We start from the raw sequence: 14,159 nt of genomic DNA on the forward strand, positions 1-14,159 counted from the left end.
AGAGCATGGAACTTTTGAATGGGGATGGAGTATTTGTGTGAGAACTTGCCTGACGGGGAATTAATCAAGCTAATTAATATGGAAGAGTTACAAAGCATGTCCGGGTTCTGACTCCTGAGCCTCCTCTTGTTAAACTGTATCCTTCAAGCAGCGATTCTCAAAAGTGAAGGGAGTAGAAATACAATCCAAACTTATCGGACTCACTTCTGCAGGGCTTTTTTAAAAACACTGCATCCCCTTCCCTACTCTGGCTTGGCTGAGGCACAAAGGCATGTCTAGTTTTAGAAAGCTCCTGAGATGATTCTGATTTGCTTGTGTCCCTCTCCTTCCCGACCCTAACCCCTTACCTGAGCGGACAGGAGATGACACCATAGGTCTGATGTCTCACGGCTCCCCTGGCCGACCATCAGAAGCGGCCATTGCCCTGGACAGCTCTCTCTAGCTAAGGAAGGCATTGAGCTAGCCAGACAACTGGTCATCTGGAGTATTCCAGCCAACATGAATTTCTGCCTTTTGGAAGCTACTAACTTGGGGGAAAAATATGTTGAGATCTGCTATTTATCCCATTTGCTCTTGATTCAAAGAGGTTAAAAAATATAGCTGCTAAGAGAAATCTGAATGTGTGAGGGAGTTTTCACTTAGAAATAAGACACTAAAATTCAACTCTGACATATGTTCAGCTGTGTTTATTTTTCATGATTATACATTTTCAAGTGTGATCCTATACACATGATCTCATTTAAGTAAATATAGTGAGTGTTTATTTAAATTTCTGGTTTGTCATTCATGTTGCATATTCAGATAATACACAGACCTAGATTTTTCAAAATTCCCTTCAAATATGACTACACCATTTGTACATCTACATTTATATATAAACCTGAACATGCACAGGAAGAACTGAATGAGTGAGTATGCTTACCACCCTATTTGTTACTTTTTGAAACAATTTGAGATAATTTTGAAGTTTGAAAACTGAAAAACACAATATTGTGTAGACAGCCCTTCCAACTACAGCCTCCTTCATTAATAGATCACACATTCAATTTCGTTCACATAAATACAGCCTTTAGGGTTAAGGGGAGAGGAAAATCAGAAGTAAATCACTCTAAGTATAATGCTAGTTTTCTTCCTTCCTTATATAATTATAGTCCTTAGGTTCAGATTCACCTCAAATGTGTCTTCTTGTTTTTAAAAAGAACCATAATAACAAAAGTAGGAACAAGTACATTAGTTGGATAACTTAGCTAGTATGAAACCATCATTGTTGGGACTAGAAAAGGAGAGATTTATGAGCTAGGCCTGGTTATCTTTCTTTTCATTTTAATCATAGAGGCTTCCTAGGAACTATTCAAAACTTTTTCCCATCTTAGTATTTTTCAATAGCTAAAAGGAGATGTTTACAGAGAATAAACTGCAGAGCCTGGAAAACAAATAACTGGAGAAAAGAGGATTACCATCCTAGTAAAATAACACCTTCATCTGTAAGATTCTTAAATTTCTGCAGACGTCCTCAGCATGTTAAATAAAATAACAGAATTTCATGGTGGAAAGCATTTTTCAGGAAATACCTTAGGCAGTTGTATAAGCAAATATGTTGCAGTTCACAAGGCGGGACAATAGGTGATGCTTTATTCTTTTTCTAAATCCCAGTTGGAATAATTGAGGGGTTTCAGTTGGATTTTTAAACTCTTTAGTAAAGGTTCCCTCTTAACTTTTCTCTTCATCTGAATCGAAAGTGAGAGGATATCATTAGGCACCCAGCACCGCTTTCCTCATTTATAAATGGAAACTGAGGTTTAGAGGGAGGGAGGAAGGAACTTGACTGTGGACACAAGCATAACAGAACTGGAATTCAGACTCTGACAGGTTGGTTATAGAGCCCTGTTTCTTAACCAATAATCGGGTTTGTCTCCACGTCAAATATTAAGATAAAAATACTGAGTTTTAAAAATATGTCATTTCCCTTTTCTTTCTTAATCCTTTTGATTTTGTTGCTTTTGTTGATATGGCATAAAATGCTAGAATTTCCATTTTTATAGCAGTTTTTAAGTCAATTAAGCTAATAAATTCAATGAGATCCTATGTGACTGGGACCAGTAAGTGGTCATTTAGTCAAAAAGTCAGTTAAAAAAAAGTTAAAGCAGGAAATTTTTAAAAATTATTTATGCATATCTTACACATCATTTTATGTTCAAACATAAGTGTGTATTAATTTGCTAGTGTAGCCGAACTGAGTATGGGTCCACAGATTGTAATTAAGCCATCTCCTTTATATAAGCTACACTCAGTGGATTTTTTTCTGTAATTTCCTATTTCACTTTCTAACCTAACAAAACTTGCGGCGCAATCTGATTATAGAACAAACCATTTGAAAATAAAAACTGGACTTAGTAAACCTGCAAATCAATTAAGACAACTATTTAGTTCAAAGAAGTGTATAGAGGTTTCTTTGTAGTCTTTATTTCTTTACTGGAGTATGTATTTTCATCTTACTGAAGGCATTTTTTTTTTAAGATTTTATTTATTTGAGAGAATGAGCAAGAGAGAGAGGGCATGAGCCATGGGGAGGGGCAAAGGGAGAGGGAGAAGCCAACTCTCTGCTGAGCAGGGAGCCCAACTATGCCTGGCTCAATCTCAGGACCCTGAGATCATGACCTGAGCCAAAGGCAGACGCATAACTGACTAAGTCACGCAGGCGCCCCCTACTGAGGCATTTTAAAGCAATTCTCAACTGATTCCGTGAAGGTTATCAGCCATGGGCATTTTCCCAACTACTCTAGTTTTTCTCATTCCACATGTCTCCCTGTCAAAACTTACCTAGTTTTGGGGCGTCTTGGTGGCTCAGTCGTTAAGTGTCTGCCTTCGGCTCACGGCGTGATCCCAGAGTCCTGGGATTGAGCCCCACATCAGGCTCCTCCCCTGGGAGCCTGCTTCTTCCTCTCCCACTCCCCCTGCCTGAGTTCCCTCTCTCGCTGGCCGTCTCTGTCAAATAAATAAATAAAATCTTAAAAAAAAAAAAAAAACTTACCTAGTTTTTCTTTCATTCCTTCATCCTCCCAAGTAAGAACAGCTGTTATAGTTGGGACTGTTTATACCCCTCATATGTGACTGAGCAGGAATAAGGTTACCAGCTTAATTGTACTTCAGTTTTCAATTTTTCATAAAAATATTCTTACCGGCAATTAATTTTATATTTTACATTTTAAAATGGTTTTTTAAAACTCTTCAGCAATTTATAAAGTCTTTTTTATACTTTATTTTAATATGAAATAGGATAAGCTTTCCCTAAGGTCAAAGCATGAATTTAGTCCACAAAAACATATTTGTAAATATTTTAGGATCAGAGTTTTGGTTTCTTAAATTCATAAGACCCATAAAAATTTAGTTTAAATAGCTAAATAGTTTCTATAAGTATAATAGTGAGAGACAGTTGTCTAAATATCTCTCCCTAAATTCTATTAGCTGTTTCTCCTATTTACCTTTTTTCCCCTGAATAATATGTTCAATATCATCATTTCCACGTGCATCAGTTTCAGACATTATCTGTTGACTTCCTATTATGGGTGAAAGAATTTGGCCTTTTGAATACCACCTTATTCCTTCCCTCCCCCTCCCTCATCCACTGTATGTATGTATGTATGTATGTATGTATATATGATTTTTTGAGAGAGAGAAAGAGAGCTTGTGAGCAGGGGGAGGGCCAGAGGAAAAGGGAGATAAAGAATCTTAAGCAGGCTCCACGCTCAGCACAAAGCCCAACATGGGGCTCGATCTCACAACCCTGAGATCATGACTTGAGCCAAAATCAAGAGTCAGCTGAACTAAGTTACCCAGGCACTCCTCCACTTTGTATATTTAGATACAGATATTCCAACTTTGCATTAAGTTAAAATTTATGATGACTATGTAAATATGGCTAAGCTGCAAATGTATATTCTGCCTGCATTTCCTTTCTAGTACAATTTTTTGTTCCTGGAATTGATTCCTTCATTTTGTCTTTGCTTGGTTTTCTGTGCAACTGTAATTAAGTCTCACATCCAAACTCTCCAAAACCTCACTGAGGGCTATTTTCCTAGAGTCCTCCCAACACATCAATATTCTGTGATTTTAATTTTCCCAGAGACATTTCTCATGGAACCCACTCTTATCCTCTTTTAATATACAGCTGTGACCATCTGTACCTAGATGCAGATATGTAAAGAACTTAGATGAATGAAACCTCAGATGGGGTATAATAATGAGGAAAGATCACTATTTAATAATGCTTTTCGTAAAACTATGGTTAGAGGGAAAATTAATTTAGATTCATAATTCACACTAAAATTTCAAAGTTTTAATAAGTTAGACCCAAATAAGTAAATGTTAGAAGAGCATAATTACCCCAGCTGTCCAAAGCAGGCTGCTTCAATTATGGAAGAAATTAATGACAAAATTAACTATAATTTTTTAAATTTATGTGTACTGAAAAATAAAACATAAAATGAAACAGGGAAAATATTATTAGATAAGTATCTGTATCAGGAGCAATTAAACATTCATCAGGAGCAATTAAACATTTTTGAGAGCAGTACCCATTCCTGGCAGTAATTAAAAAACATGGATAGTTGACAAAATGAAATGCAAATATGAAAAATTAATAAGGAACCACAAATTAAATCAAATATATATGTTATTCCTGATAGAAATATTATCTTTTTGGAGTATCATCCAGCAGTAAGTTACAAAAGCTATAAAAGCTGACATTACCTTTTGATATGATTATCTTATTTTTGCAAAATATTCTATAGAAATGACTCAAAAGAAAAGGTGAATCTTCATTTCTAAAAATTTGTTTCCTATTTTAATAGGAAAAGAACTGAGTTAGATAAACCTTAGTTTGTTGGTTATTAAAACCTCTCATTAAAATTTATGGCAGGTCTCTGTATTCATGAGAAAAAGTATATTAACAAAGCAATAAGAAAAGAGAACACAAAAGCATATGTCTAATGAGAAGCATATGTGTAAAATTATACATAAGGATAAAAAGCATTCATAAAACAGAATAATGGTTGCCAAGGGTTAGGGGTGATTGAGGAAGGGAAGTGGATATGATTCTAAAAGGTCAGAAGAGGGAGACTGTGGTGCTAGAATAGTTCTGTGTCTTGATTATGGTGATAGTTACAGAAATCCAGACAGGAGATAAAAATGACTCAGATCTGTTATACTAAGGCATTATACCCATGTCAGCTTCCTGGCTTTGACATCATAATTATACTATACTTATGGAAGATATAATCATTGCAGGGAACCAGGTGAGGAATACACAGGACTTCTCCATACTATCTTTGTAACTTCCTATGAATCTGTATTTATTTCAGAATAAAGAGTTTTTCTAAAAGTTCATAAAATCCTGTAAAGTGGTTGGCAAACCCAAGGTTGAAGGGCTGATTTTTGCAGTGCTTGGTTCTATGTTCTGCTTTTTATCTCATTGTTTTAAGTTTATTTTTTCCATGTTAAAGTTGCTTAATACACAATTTTTCTAAGTGCCTATGTATTTCCCTTATAAGTTATAGAAGCAAAAGTAGTACATATTTTGCCATGGATTTTTCTACCAGCTGGATATTTCTTTGTTTTTTCAGTATGTGCCCAGAGTTGTGACATCTGCGCAGCAGAAAGCTGGAAGAACAATTACAGCCCGGATCACAGGGAAATGTGATTTTGCCTCAAAAAACAGAATTAGTAGCAGCTTAGCTATAATGGGAGTTTCTCCTCCCATGAGCTCAGTTGTTGTGGAAAAACATCATCCAGTTACAGTGGTAAGTACATTTTTGATGACCTTTGTCAAAAAATCTTTTTCCTGAGAGTTTATAGACTAATAAACACGTAAGCTGCATGTTGAGAAGATGAAAATCCATGATGACTCTTAACTTGTTCTACCTTTTATTATGATACTTTATGTACTTATAGTTTTCAAACCTCCTCTAAATCTTCCTTTCCTCTTTTAGGAAATTAATTTCAGAAACATTGTTTCTCCTCAACAGTGTAAAAATTATCAACACAAAAAGTAATCCACTATGTTGGTGACCAAACGAAATATATAAATGATTTCTCATTAATTTAAAAAAAGAGACAAAAGCTGTTTACTCATTACCTGCTATTCACGTAGCAGGTATTTGATTACAAGAAACACTTCCCTATTTTTATAGTCTTTAATTTTTGCTTTTTTTTTTTAATTTTTTTTTTAAGTCTTCTTCCCCTTTTTTCAATATAACTGTCAGCATATTTGTAGTTTGGAAAAGAATTCAGGTTGCAATAAATTCACGTGATATAAAAGAAAATGCCTGGAATTTAAGCAATAATAAACCAAAAAAGCCTGAGTTAGTGCCTCAGGTTTGTTACTTATTGCCTTTGTGATCATACACAAATCAAGTAAAATATTTGACCTTCCATTTCCACTTGTGTAAAATGTAAAACTTAGCTCCTAGACTTATTTTCTGGATTCAGGATTAAATGAGATAATGTGAAAATTGAATGAGATATACTTAAAAAAAAAGGCACTTTATAAATTGTAAAACAATAAGCAAATTTAAAATTACTAGAGAAAGGTGCATGGGATACCTCTGTATTATTTAACACTGATATGAATCAACAATTGTCTCAAAAAGTTTTAATTTTTGAAAGTTACATGATCACATCCTTAAAAAGAAACAAGAATTGACTTTGGGGCGCCTGGGTGGCACAGCGGTTAAGCATCTGCCTTCAGCTCAGGGCGTGATCCCGGCGTTATGGGATCGAGCCCCACATCAGGCTCCTCTGCTATGAGCCTGCTTCTTCCTCTCCCACTCCCCCTGCTTGTGTTCCCTCTCTCGCTGGCTGTCTCTATCTCTGTCGAATAAATAAATAAATTCTTAAAAAAAAAAAAAAAAAAAAAGAATTGACTTTAAAAGAGAATGCCCCCAATATAAAATTTCAACATTAGACAACACTCCTGTCTACTTAATATGTCAAAATATTAGCAAAAATATATGTGAAATGATTTTACACCCTTTCTTTCTGGGCACTAGATGGTTGCTAGATGATTAAGAGGAGCTGGAGTACTTGTTTAAATTTAGCCTCAGGTAAAGAATGACCACGGTGAAGTGGAGACTGACAGGGAGGCACCAAGTCCAGATGGAGGGTAGGGAGGGTAGGGAGGGTGGAGGAGTATCAGCCTTCAGAGGTTACATAGACTCTGAAGGCCCTTAAGTGACTTCTCAATATATGTTTGAATATGTGAGATTAGTTATCAGAAATAAGAAGAAATGAACTCATTTGTATTTTTATCAGCACGTATGTATATAGAGAGGGAGAGGTACTGTCCATTTGTAAGATCAAGAAGACATAAAGAGACCACATATATGCTTTTAATTAAGGCAGCCTTTTGTTTTTGTACTAATGACAGGAATTCATATTCTACAGAAAAACAAACAAACAAGGAAATAAAGACTTACAACCCCAGCTGCCCTTTGCTGATTCAGTATGTACAGTGCTTCTCCAGTAATTGGCTGTGAATGAGACAGCCATGAATTGCTTCCATGATTTCCTAATTGGGATTATATAACAGACACCACGGCAGTTCTCTGTACTACTTTTCATTTTACCCCAAAATCAAGACCTGTAACTACCAGAAACAGTTATTGCCAATAAGCCCGTAGTCAGATTTCTGACACGTTAGCCCCATCTGCTGGATAATTTCTTGTTCCTAGTGCTGCTTCATTCTCTGCCGTATTTTGGTAGCTCATGAAACCAGTGAATCTGTTTCTACATTTCCTCTTGCCCATTCTCCCCAGTAGCTCTTTTAACAGGGTCAGATTAGGTAGTTAGCAACTAAATTTTCTCTAGTTGGAAGACTGTCCCCCATCTGTAATGGTTATCCAGTTATTTATGTACAATGAAACATTTATATAAAATACTTTTAAAACAGGAAATAATTTTTCCATTTCTTTAAAGAGGAACTCTTAAAGCAGTATCTGTCATGAAGACCTTTGTTGTAAGAGTTTTCCTTCATTTTTTTTTGAGTAAAGAGTTTTTAAAATACGTAGTGAATGTTTTGATCAAATATATATAATTTTACTTCAAGTATTTGAAAGGAATCTACATGTACTACTCAGTGACGTGGACTGAGAACTGGATAACAAGTGCCACTGCTGCCTACTGAGAGCTGTGCCCAGTACTTGTACCTTGTACACATATGAATGCTTGTAATATGTACTTGTATAGATGAAGTCGGTCGTGCGCTGACTCTGCTGCTTCAGTGCTTGGGTCCAAGATATTCCCCTGAGCCCTGAGATGGTGTGGGTATCCTCCATTCAACATGTGTCCTCAATGTCTAGTTACTCGTATAGAAAGTTGTAATCCACACTAAGGAGCACCAGGCTTCTGGAAATATCTCCTCTTGTATGATCATAAAAGGTTTAGTCAGCTCCTAGGTGAACCAGGTTGAAATACAAGAGATGTGCTTTACTCTGGTGTGAAGCAAGGACCAGGCAGGATTCCTCAGAGCTTTCCCCATGTTCCCTGAGATTGAACTCCGTATGTTAACAGATACGGGGAGGAGAAAATGGATTGAAATGGAGGGAGGGCGGGCTTGGGGCTGCCCTTCTTCCAAACACCATAAAGTCCCTTTCTGTAGTTGGCCTTTGTAAACACTAAAAATTCCACTTGAGTCGTCTTTGAGGAATGATTCCCATGGCTCTTTTTGTGATCCTCTGGAATATAGCTCTGCTACTGAAGTGTGGATAATGAGCACGTCAGTCTAACTTATGGATTAAGGACCACATCTTACTTGTTTTAAGAGCTGCTTCACCAGCTTATTACATATATCTACTGGATGCTTAACAAATGTTTGTTTGGTTAAATTACATATAATGAAATGGTATTTAGTATGTGTAATTTTATGGGATTGTAAAAGCAGATTTTTACCTTTTCAGCAAACCATTCCTCAAGCTGCTGCAGCAAAATATCCCCGGACGATTCATCCTGAAAGTAGTACCTCAGCTTCTAGATCCCTCGGAACCAGGTCAACTCACACCCAGTCTCTCACAAGCATCCATTCCATAAAAGTGGTTGACTGAAATGAATATGCACATATTGAGATCTTTTAATTCTGGTTTTGCCAAGGATTAGAAGTCTCTAGTTTTTAAAATTTCATATTCTTGGAACATCATGGATACATCATGTTCATCTTTTCAAAATTACAAGAGACTTTTTTAAGCCATTCCATCCTTTGTAACTATATGTAGGATTATTATAATGTTATTTTTTTAATTTAAGCAATTAAGTAAAACTTTTTTAAATTAAAAAATGACTTAATTTTTAAATAGGTTCAGCCTGTTACTGATTACACCATAAAAGTATATAAATCCTGTTTTCTCAACGTTATTTCCAAAAGGCTAAATCATTTCCAATGTGACCAAGTAAACTCTGAGAACTTTACTAAAAATATTAAAACTAATAGAAAAATTAAGATATTTTTATTTTAAAATTAAAAAGAGTAATAATGATACTTTAATACAAAGTTTTTGTGATGTTAGTATATTAATCTTCATTTTCCTAAGACTGTTACAATTAAAAATGGGAATTGGTGAGACCTGTGAATAATTTAAATGTTAAAAGGGAAAGTTTTTTTTACTAGCACAAAAAGACACAGAAACATCAAAAAAATTTCCTCTTGGAATGATCTTTTTTTTTTAACGTAGGGTTTTTTTTTTTTTTAATATTCAGTTAGCCAACATATAGATCCTATTTCTGATGTTCTTTCTTGCCCTTCTGAAATTGTATGGCACTGAACCCTTTTTCTCTCTGAACATCTAAACATCACCCTATGGGGGTGGGTGTAGCACTGAGCAACTCGACAAACCTTCTAGGCCTGGGCAGAGACTTTTCAGTGGAAGAAACCATCTGGGTGAAAGTGATTGAAGAAAGCAAGACCAGGCTTCAGATGGTTTTATTGCTGGCTGACTGGTTATCTTGGGGCAGACGTTTAATTCCATGAGTCTTAGGATCGCATCTGTGAAACAGTGAGATCTACCTTCCCTTCCTATTTCACAAAGTACTTTGGGTTATATAAAAACAAGTCAGTTCTAAAGAATCTGTCCAGAGCCTCAATTTTCGTATCTTTAACAGAACTGGATGGACTTGATTAGAAGCCTCTTTCACTTTGAATGTGATCTAATTCTGTGCTCTAACTTTATTATAGGAAATAGCTTTTCTTATTGCCTCACATTGTAATAGAACATGAGAATAAATGTGAGATACACAGATATCCTATTTTCTAAAGGACAGACCAAGGCTTTTCTGAACTTTTCTGAACTACAGAATTAAAGAATTAGCGTATTAGATCCTTCTTATGCAGCACTGTTCTGAATTCTGGCCCAGCTACCACTGTGGCAAACAGCTCCTCATGGGTTTCAACAAACACAAACCTACAGCACCTCTTGTGCTGCCCATACCACGGCCATGCTCTTCTCTAGGACTTCGCCATGCACTCTGATTGAAGCACAACAGATCACTGGCTCCACTTGGAGCCTACTCATATGCAGCCCGGAATTAACACCCCATTGTGGTAATGGATCAGTTCTTCCTTTCTCCCCCATATGAACTGCCTGAGGTGTACTAGGCCATCCCATCTCTCAGAAGAGAGTACCCTGAAAGTCAGATGATCAGTTATGCTTGATACCAAGTAGTGGCCAGTTTGGTATTGCACCCTCACCTGGGCTCTCCCTCCTTCCTCATCTCACTCCCTTTTTCCCTCTTGTTTCCTTGGATCTGCACTCCTAAAAAGCAGCTACTCATAGACTTTGGTCTCAGGCTCTGCTTTTTGAGGAACCTAGATGACAACTAGGAATGGTTTTCAATATCCAAGCCATAACCATATGGACAAACTAAAGGGAGTATTATGAATATTGTAATTAAGAATATCATACACATCTTTTTAAGCTTTAAGCTCTAGAACTTGTATATTGGCCAAAGCAGAACCAAATAATTAGTGTTAGCCTAAGTTAACTTAAACTCTACAATTAAAACACTTATACAGTAAGAGTATGTATTCTATTTGTTTACTTTTGCATTAAGAGGTTACCCAGATTTTGGAAGAGGGAGTAAGTAGCATGATCAGTGGAAACCAGCCATATTGGAGAACAGATGGGGACAAGAATTTTCACTGAATACCTTACTTTTTGGACTTGTGTGAACACGTTACCCATTTTAAACATTTATAAAAGTCAGTGGGCCGTTTACACTCAGCATGAAACAAAGATGTAAAACTATAAATTCATAATAGAATAACTGGACCGATATTGCTCATGATTTTATCTCTGGCCTTATAGAAGTAAAGTCAGAATTTGAGAATGGAGAGCCTTAACTTATAATGAATAGGTGCACATAAACTGATATGAGTTCATACTTGATTTCATATTTATTTCATAACTTTCTCAGATTATAAAAATACTACATGCTGACTGTCAAAAAAAAACCCTGGGAAGTACCAAAAAGTACAAAGACAATGAAAATCACCTGTAATTATATCACCAAGAGATTAAAAAAAAAAACAACAAACATTGGTGTATACAGTTCTGGTCTTTTCTAAGCAATATACTACACATATGTGTTATTTAAAGCCAACAGTAACCAAAATTGCCAAAACTAGTTTTTCTCACTGAAGAGAAATAGCTAACAGTGGATGATTCTAATACTGTGGGCATGAGATTCGGCATTTAACAGGCATTCAACCTTCATGTTCAATGCTATGGAAGAGAGAGACACTCCCCCATTTTATAAAGAAGGAAATTGAAGATTTGAGAACTTGAATATTAGTATGCCCAAAGGCTCACAGTTGACAAGTGGCAAACCATGATTAAAACCATGTCTGTCTATGCTAAATCCCTTGGTTTTTTCATATACCAGGATGCTGCTCCTACCAACATTAAAAAAAAAAAAAATGACGCACAAAACCTAGATTATGCTATCCCATATGTTGCATCAAATGGCAGAAATCCAAAAATCATATACAATTTGCTTTAAGTAAAAATCAAAAAAAAATTTCTGACATTTCATTTCAGTAGTTGGAAAGTACTAATACCATTTTATCATCTGTTAGAGCTGCCTGTCACCACCATCGTCACAGTTGAAAGGAAAATCAATGCTACTGCTAGAATTTTATGGCATTAAAGAACTGAATTTAAGGGACAATGCTGAGTGGAAGATCAATTAAATACAGTTTCTTTAGACATTTATGAAACTGCACATTTCTTGGACCTTGAGTCAGTTTCGTTTTTGAATTGACAGATCTTTTCTGGAAAAAATAGGATAACGTTTATTATTAACAGCTAACATTTATTAAGCAATTGCCGTGTGCCAGGCACTATAACTCACTTAATCCGCCAACAACCCTTTGACACAGACAATTTTCTAGTTAGTAAAGGAGAACACTGGCACCGTGAGGTTGGAGAACTTGCTCGAGATCACACTGCCGTGGAGTTCAAGTACGGGCCCACACAGTCTTGCTCCCGAGCACATCCCTGCACCCCTTCAGGGGACTGCCTCAGTCTCCCCTGAGAATTCTTGTGGATGCCCTTTTATAGAAACAAAGAAATTTAAAGTTGAGGGTACAATCCCAGTGCTAATGAAGATAATGTCATGGGAGGAGACGTCATCCATGCACGATCCCTTGAAACGGAGTATTGGATCAGTGGTGTGATTCAGGCGTTTATGCTCAGCTTCAGGTAAAACTGCATCAGTGGAAATAATGGCAGATGTGCCTATATTTTGCTTGAATGGTTATTACTACATGATAGTTATAACACCCAATTTATTGATCAGTTTTGAAAGCATCTTCCTGACAATACAGTCTTTGGCAAGTGATTTTTAGCAGTAACCTCAGCTGCCAAAGTAAAAGCCCGTCTGCTCTTTTCTTTTAATCTACAGATAACATTTTCGAGTGCACTAACTTGCAGATTTCCCTGACGGGGGCAAAATGGCCTTCTGAGTAAGACAATGCTTAGCTGTGGAAACTATCCTCTAACCTTACGAGATGGTTTAGCATTCCTGCCCTCTCCTGCTCGCCACACCCCACGCACACCTCTACACCCTGCCACAGGTACACACCAAGAGAAATCCTCCTCTACTTTTTCAAATGCCCAGCAAGGGGGGTGACATTGAGACCTGCCAGGTGAACCTGGGATCAGTACTGAGTCACTCACCAGAGGAGCTGCTATTCTTTATGAGCCACAGCTCTCATCACACTGGGACTGTTAATGGACAGTACTGTTTCTGCTGACCGTCCCCCCACCATTTTAAGGGAGAAGGAACTTCTGTCTTGAAAACTAACTCACCGGCTAGTTGTGGGAAACCTGTGCGTACCAGCTCTTCATACAGATGCTTGACCGGAGTGGCCTGTGTCATCAGGGTCCCATGCAGCCAGATGAGCAGAGCCCTGTGGCCGTATTCACGGAAATTTCCCTTTCCTGTGCCAAGTACATACAGTCAGAGGGAAAACACCACATGCTGATGTCTCTTTTTATTGTGATCTTAGTTCTCACCGAATTTCCTGTATGACTATGGTTGCAACTCATTCCTCTTCTGATGGCTGTTAGATAAAAAGCCCAGTGGATGAAAGTCCTTCCAGTTCCCCTCAATGGAATTTCTTTAGGGTGACCAGAATTTGGATTCACTCCAGCGCTTGCCTTGCACCTACTGTGCTTGACACAGACCAAAGGAGCAGATAGATGAAGCAGCTGAGTCCCGGCCCAAGGGTAAGGAACAATTGGAATGAGATGCAGAGCTCTCCTTCAACGTGCAGGTGGCATTGCTATGCACCACCATTTCTCACACGCAAAGTGCCTATTTCAATGGGGAATCCTGTTACAATGGAGAGTCTCATGCAGTCAGTCTGGGGTAAGGATCTGCACTTCTAATAAGCACCCAGATGCTGATGTTGCTGTCTGTTAACCGCACTACAAGCAGCAAACGTGTACCGTCATGCCACTCCAGTTTCTGATGGAGGTATGCATCCCCTGGGCCAGGATTATTCACTGGGCAAATACACACTGGATACCTAAGCCCTGAGAGATGTTGGGGTAAGTGCTGAGATGGGTCTCTCGCAACAGGAGTTCAGAGTTACAAACACAGAACAGGCTTCC

The 14,159-nt window shown here is 37.3% G+C and overlaps 2 protein-coding genes across 14 annotated transcripts in view; one reads left to right on the forward strand and one right to left on the reverse strand.

The window, feature by feature from the left end:
* Positions 1–11,877, forward strand: part of POC5 (POC5 centriolar protein) — a 39,047-nt gene extending 27,170 nt beyond the window's left edge. For 12 of the 13 annotated variants that reach the window (XM_045809754.2, XM_045809757.2, XM_045809761.2 and 9 more), the window contains 2 exons: positions 5,622–5,798; positions 8,952–11,876. In XM_045809754.2, coding sequence (XP_045665710.1) covers positions 5,622–5,798; positions 8,952–9,095 — 321 coding nt within the window. In that variant the 3' untranslated portion in view covers positions 9,096–11,876. Of the gene's footprint in view, positions 1–5,621; positions 5,799–8,951 lie in introns of all 13 variants that reach the window. The other variant, XM_045809767.2, reaches the window with a different exon arrangement.
* A 297-nt stretch (positions 11,878–12,174) lies between these two features.
* Positions 12,175–14,159, reverse strand: part of ANKDD1B (ankyrin repeat and death domain containing 1B) — a 54,175-nt gene continuing 52,190 nt past the window's right edge. Inside the window, 2 exon segments of the mRNA XM_045809864.2 lie at positions 12,175–12,313; positions 13,353–13,484. Of these exon segments, the coding sequence (XP_045665820.2) occupies positions 12,252–12,313; positions 13,353–13,484 (194 nt within the window). The 3' untranslated portion in view covers positions 12,175–12,251.

Source organism: Ursus americanus, chromosome 5 (assembly GCF_024610735.1).
Source record: "Ursus americanus isolate L20-20 chromosome 5, mUrsAme1.1.p, whole genome shotgun sequence".
NCBI classification, from domain to species: domain Eukaryota; kingdom Metazoa; phylum Chordata; class Mammalia; order Carnivora; family Ursidae; genus Ursus; species Ursus americanus.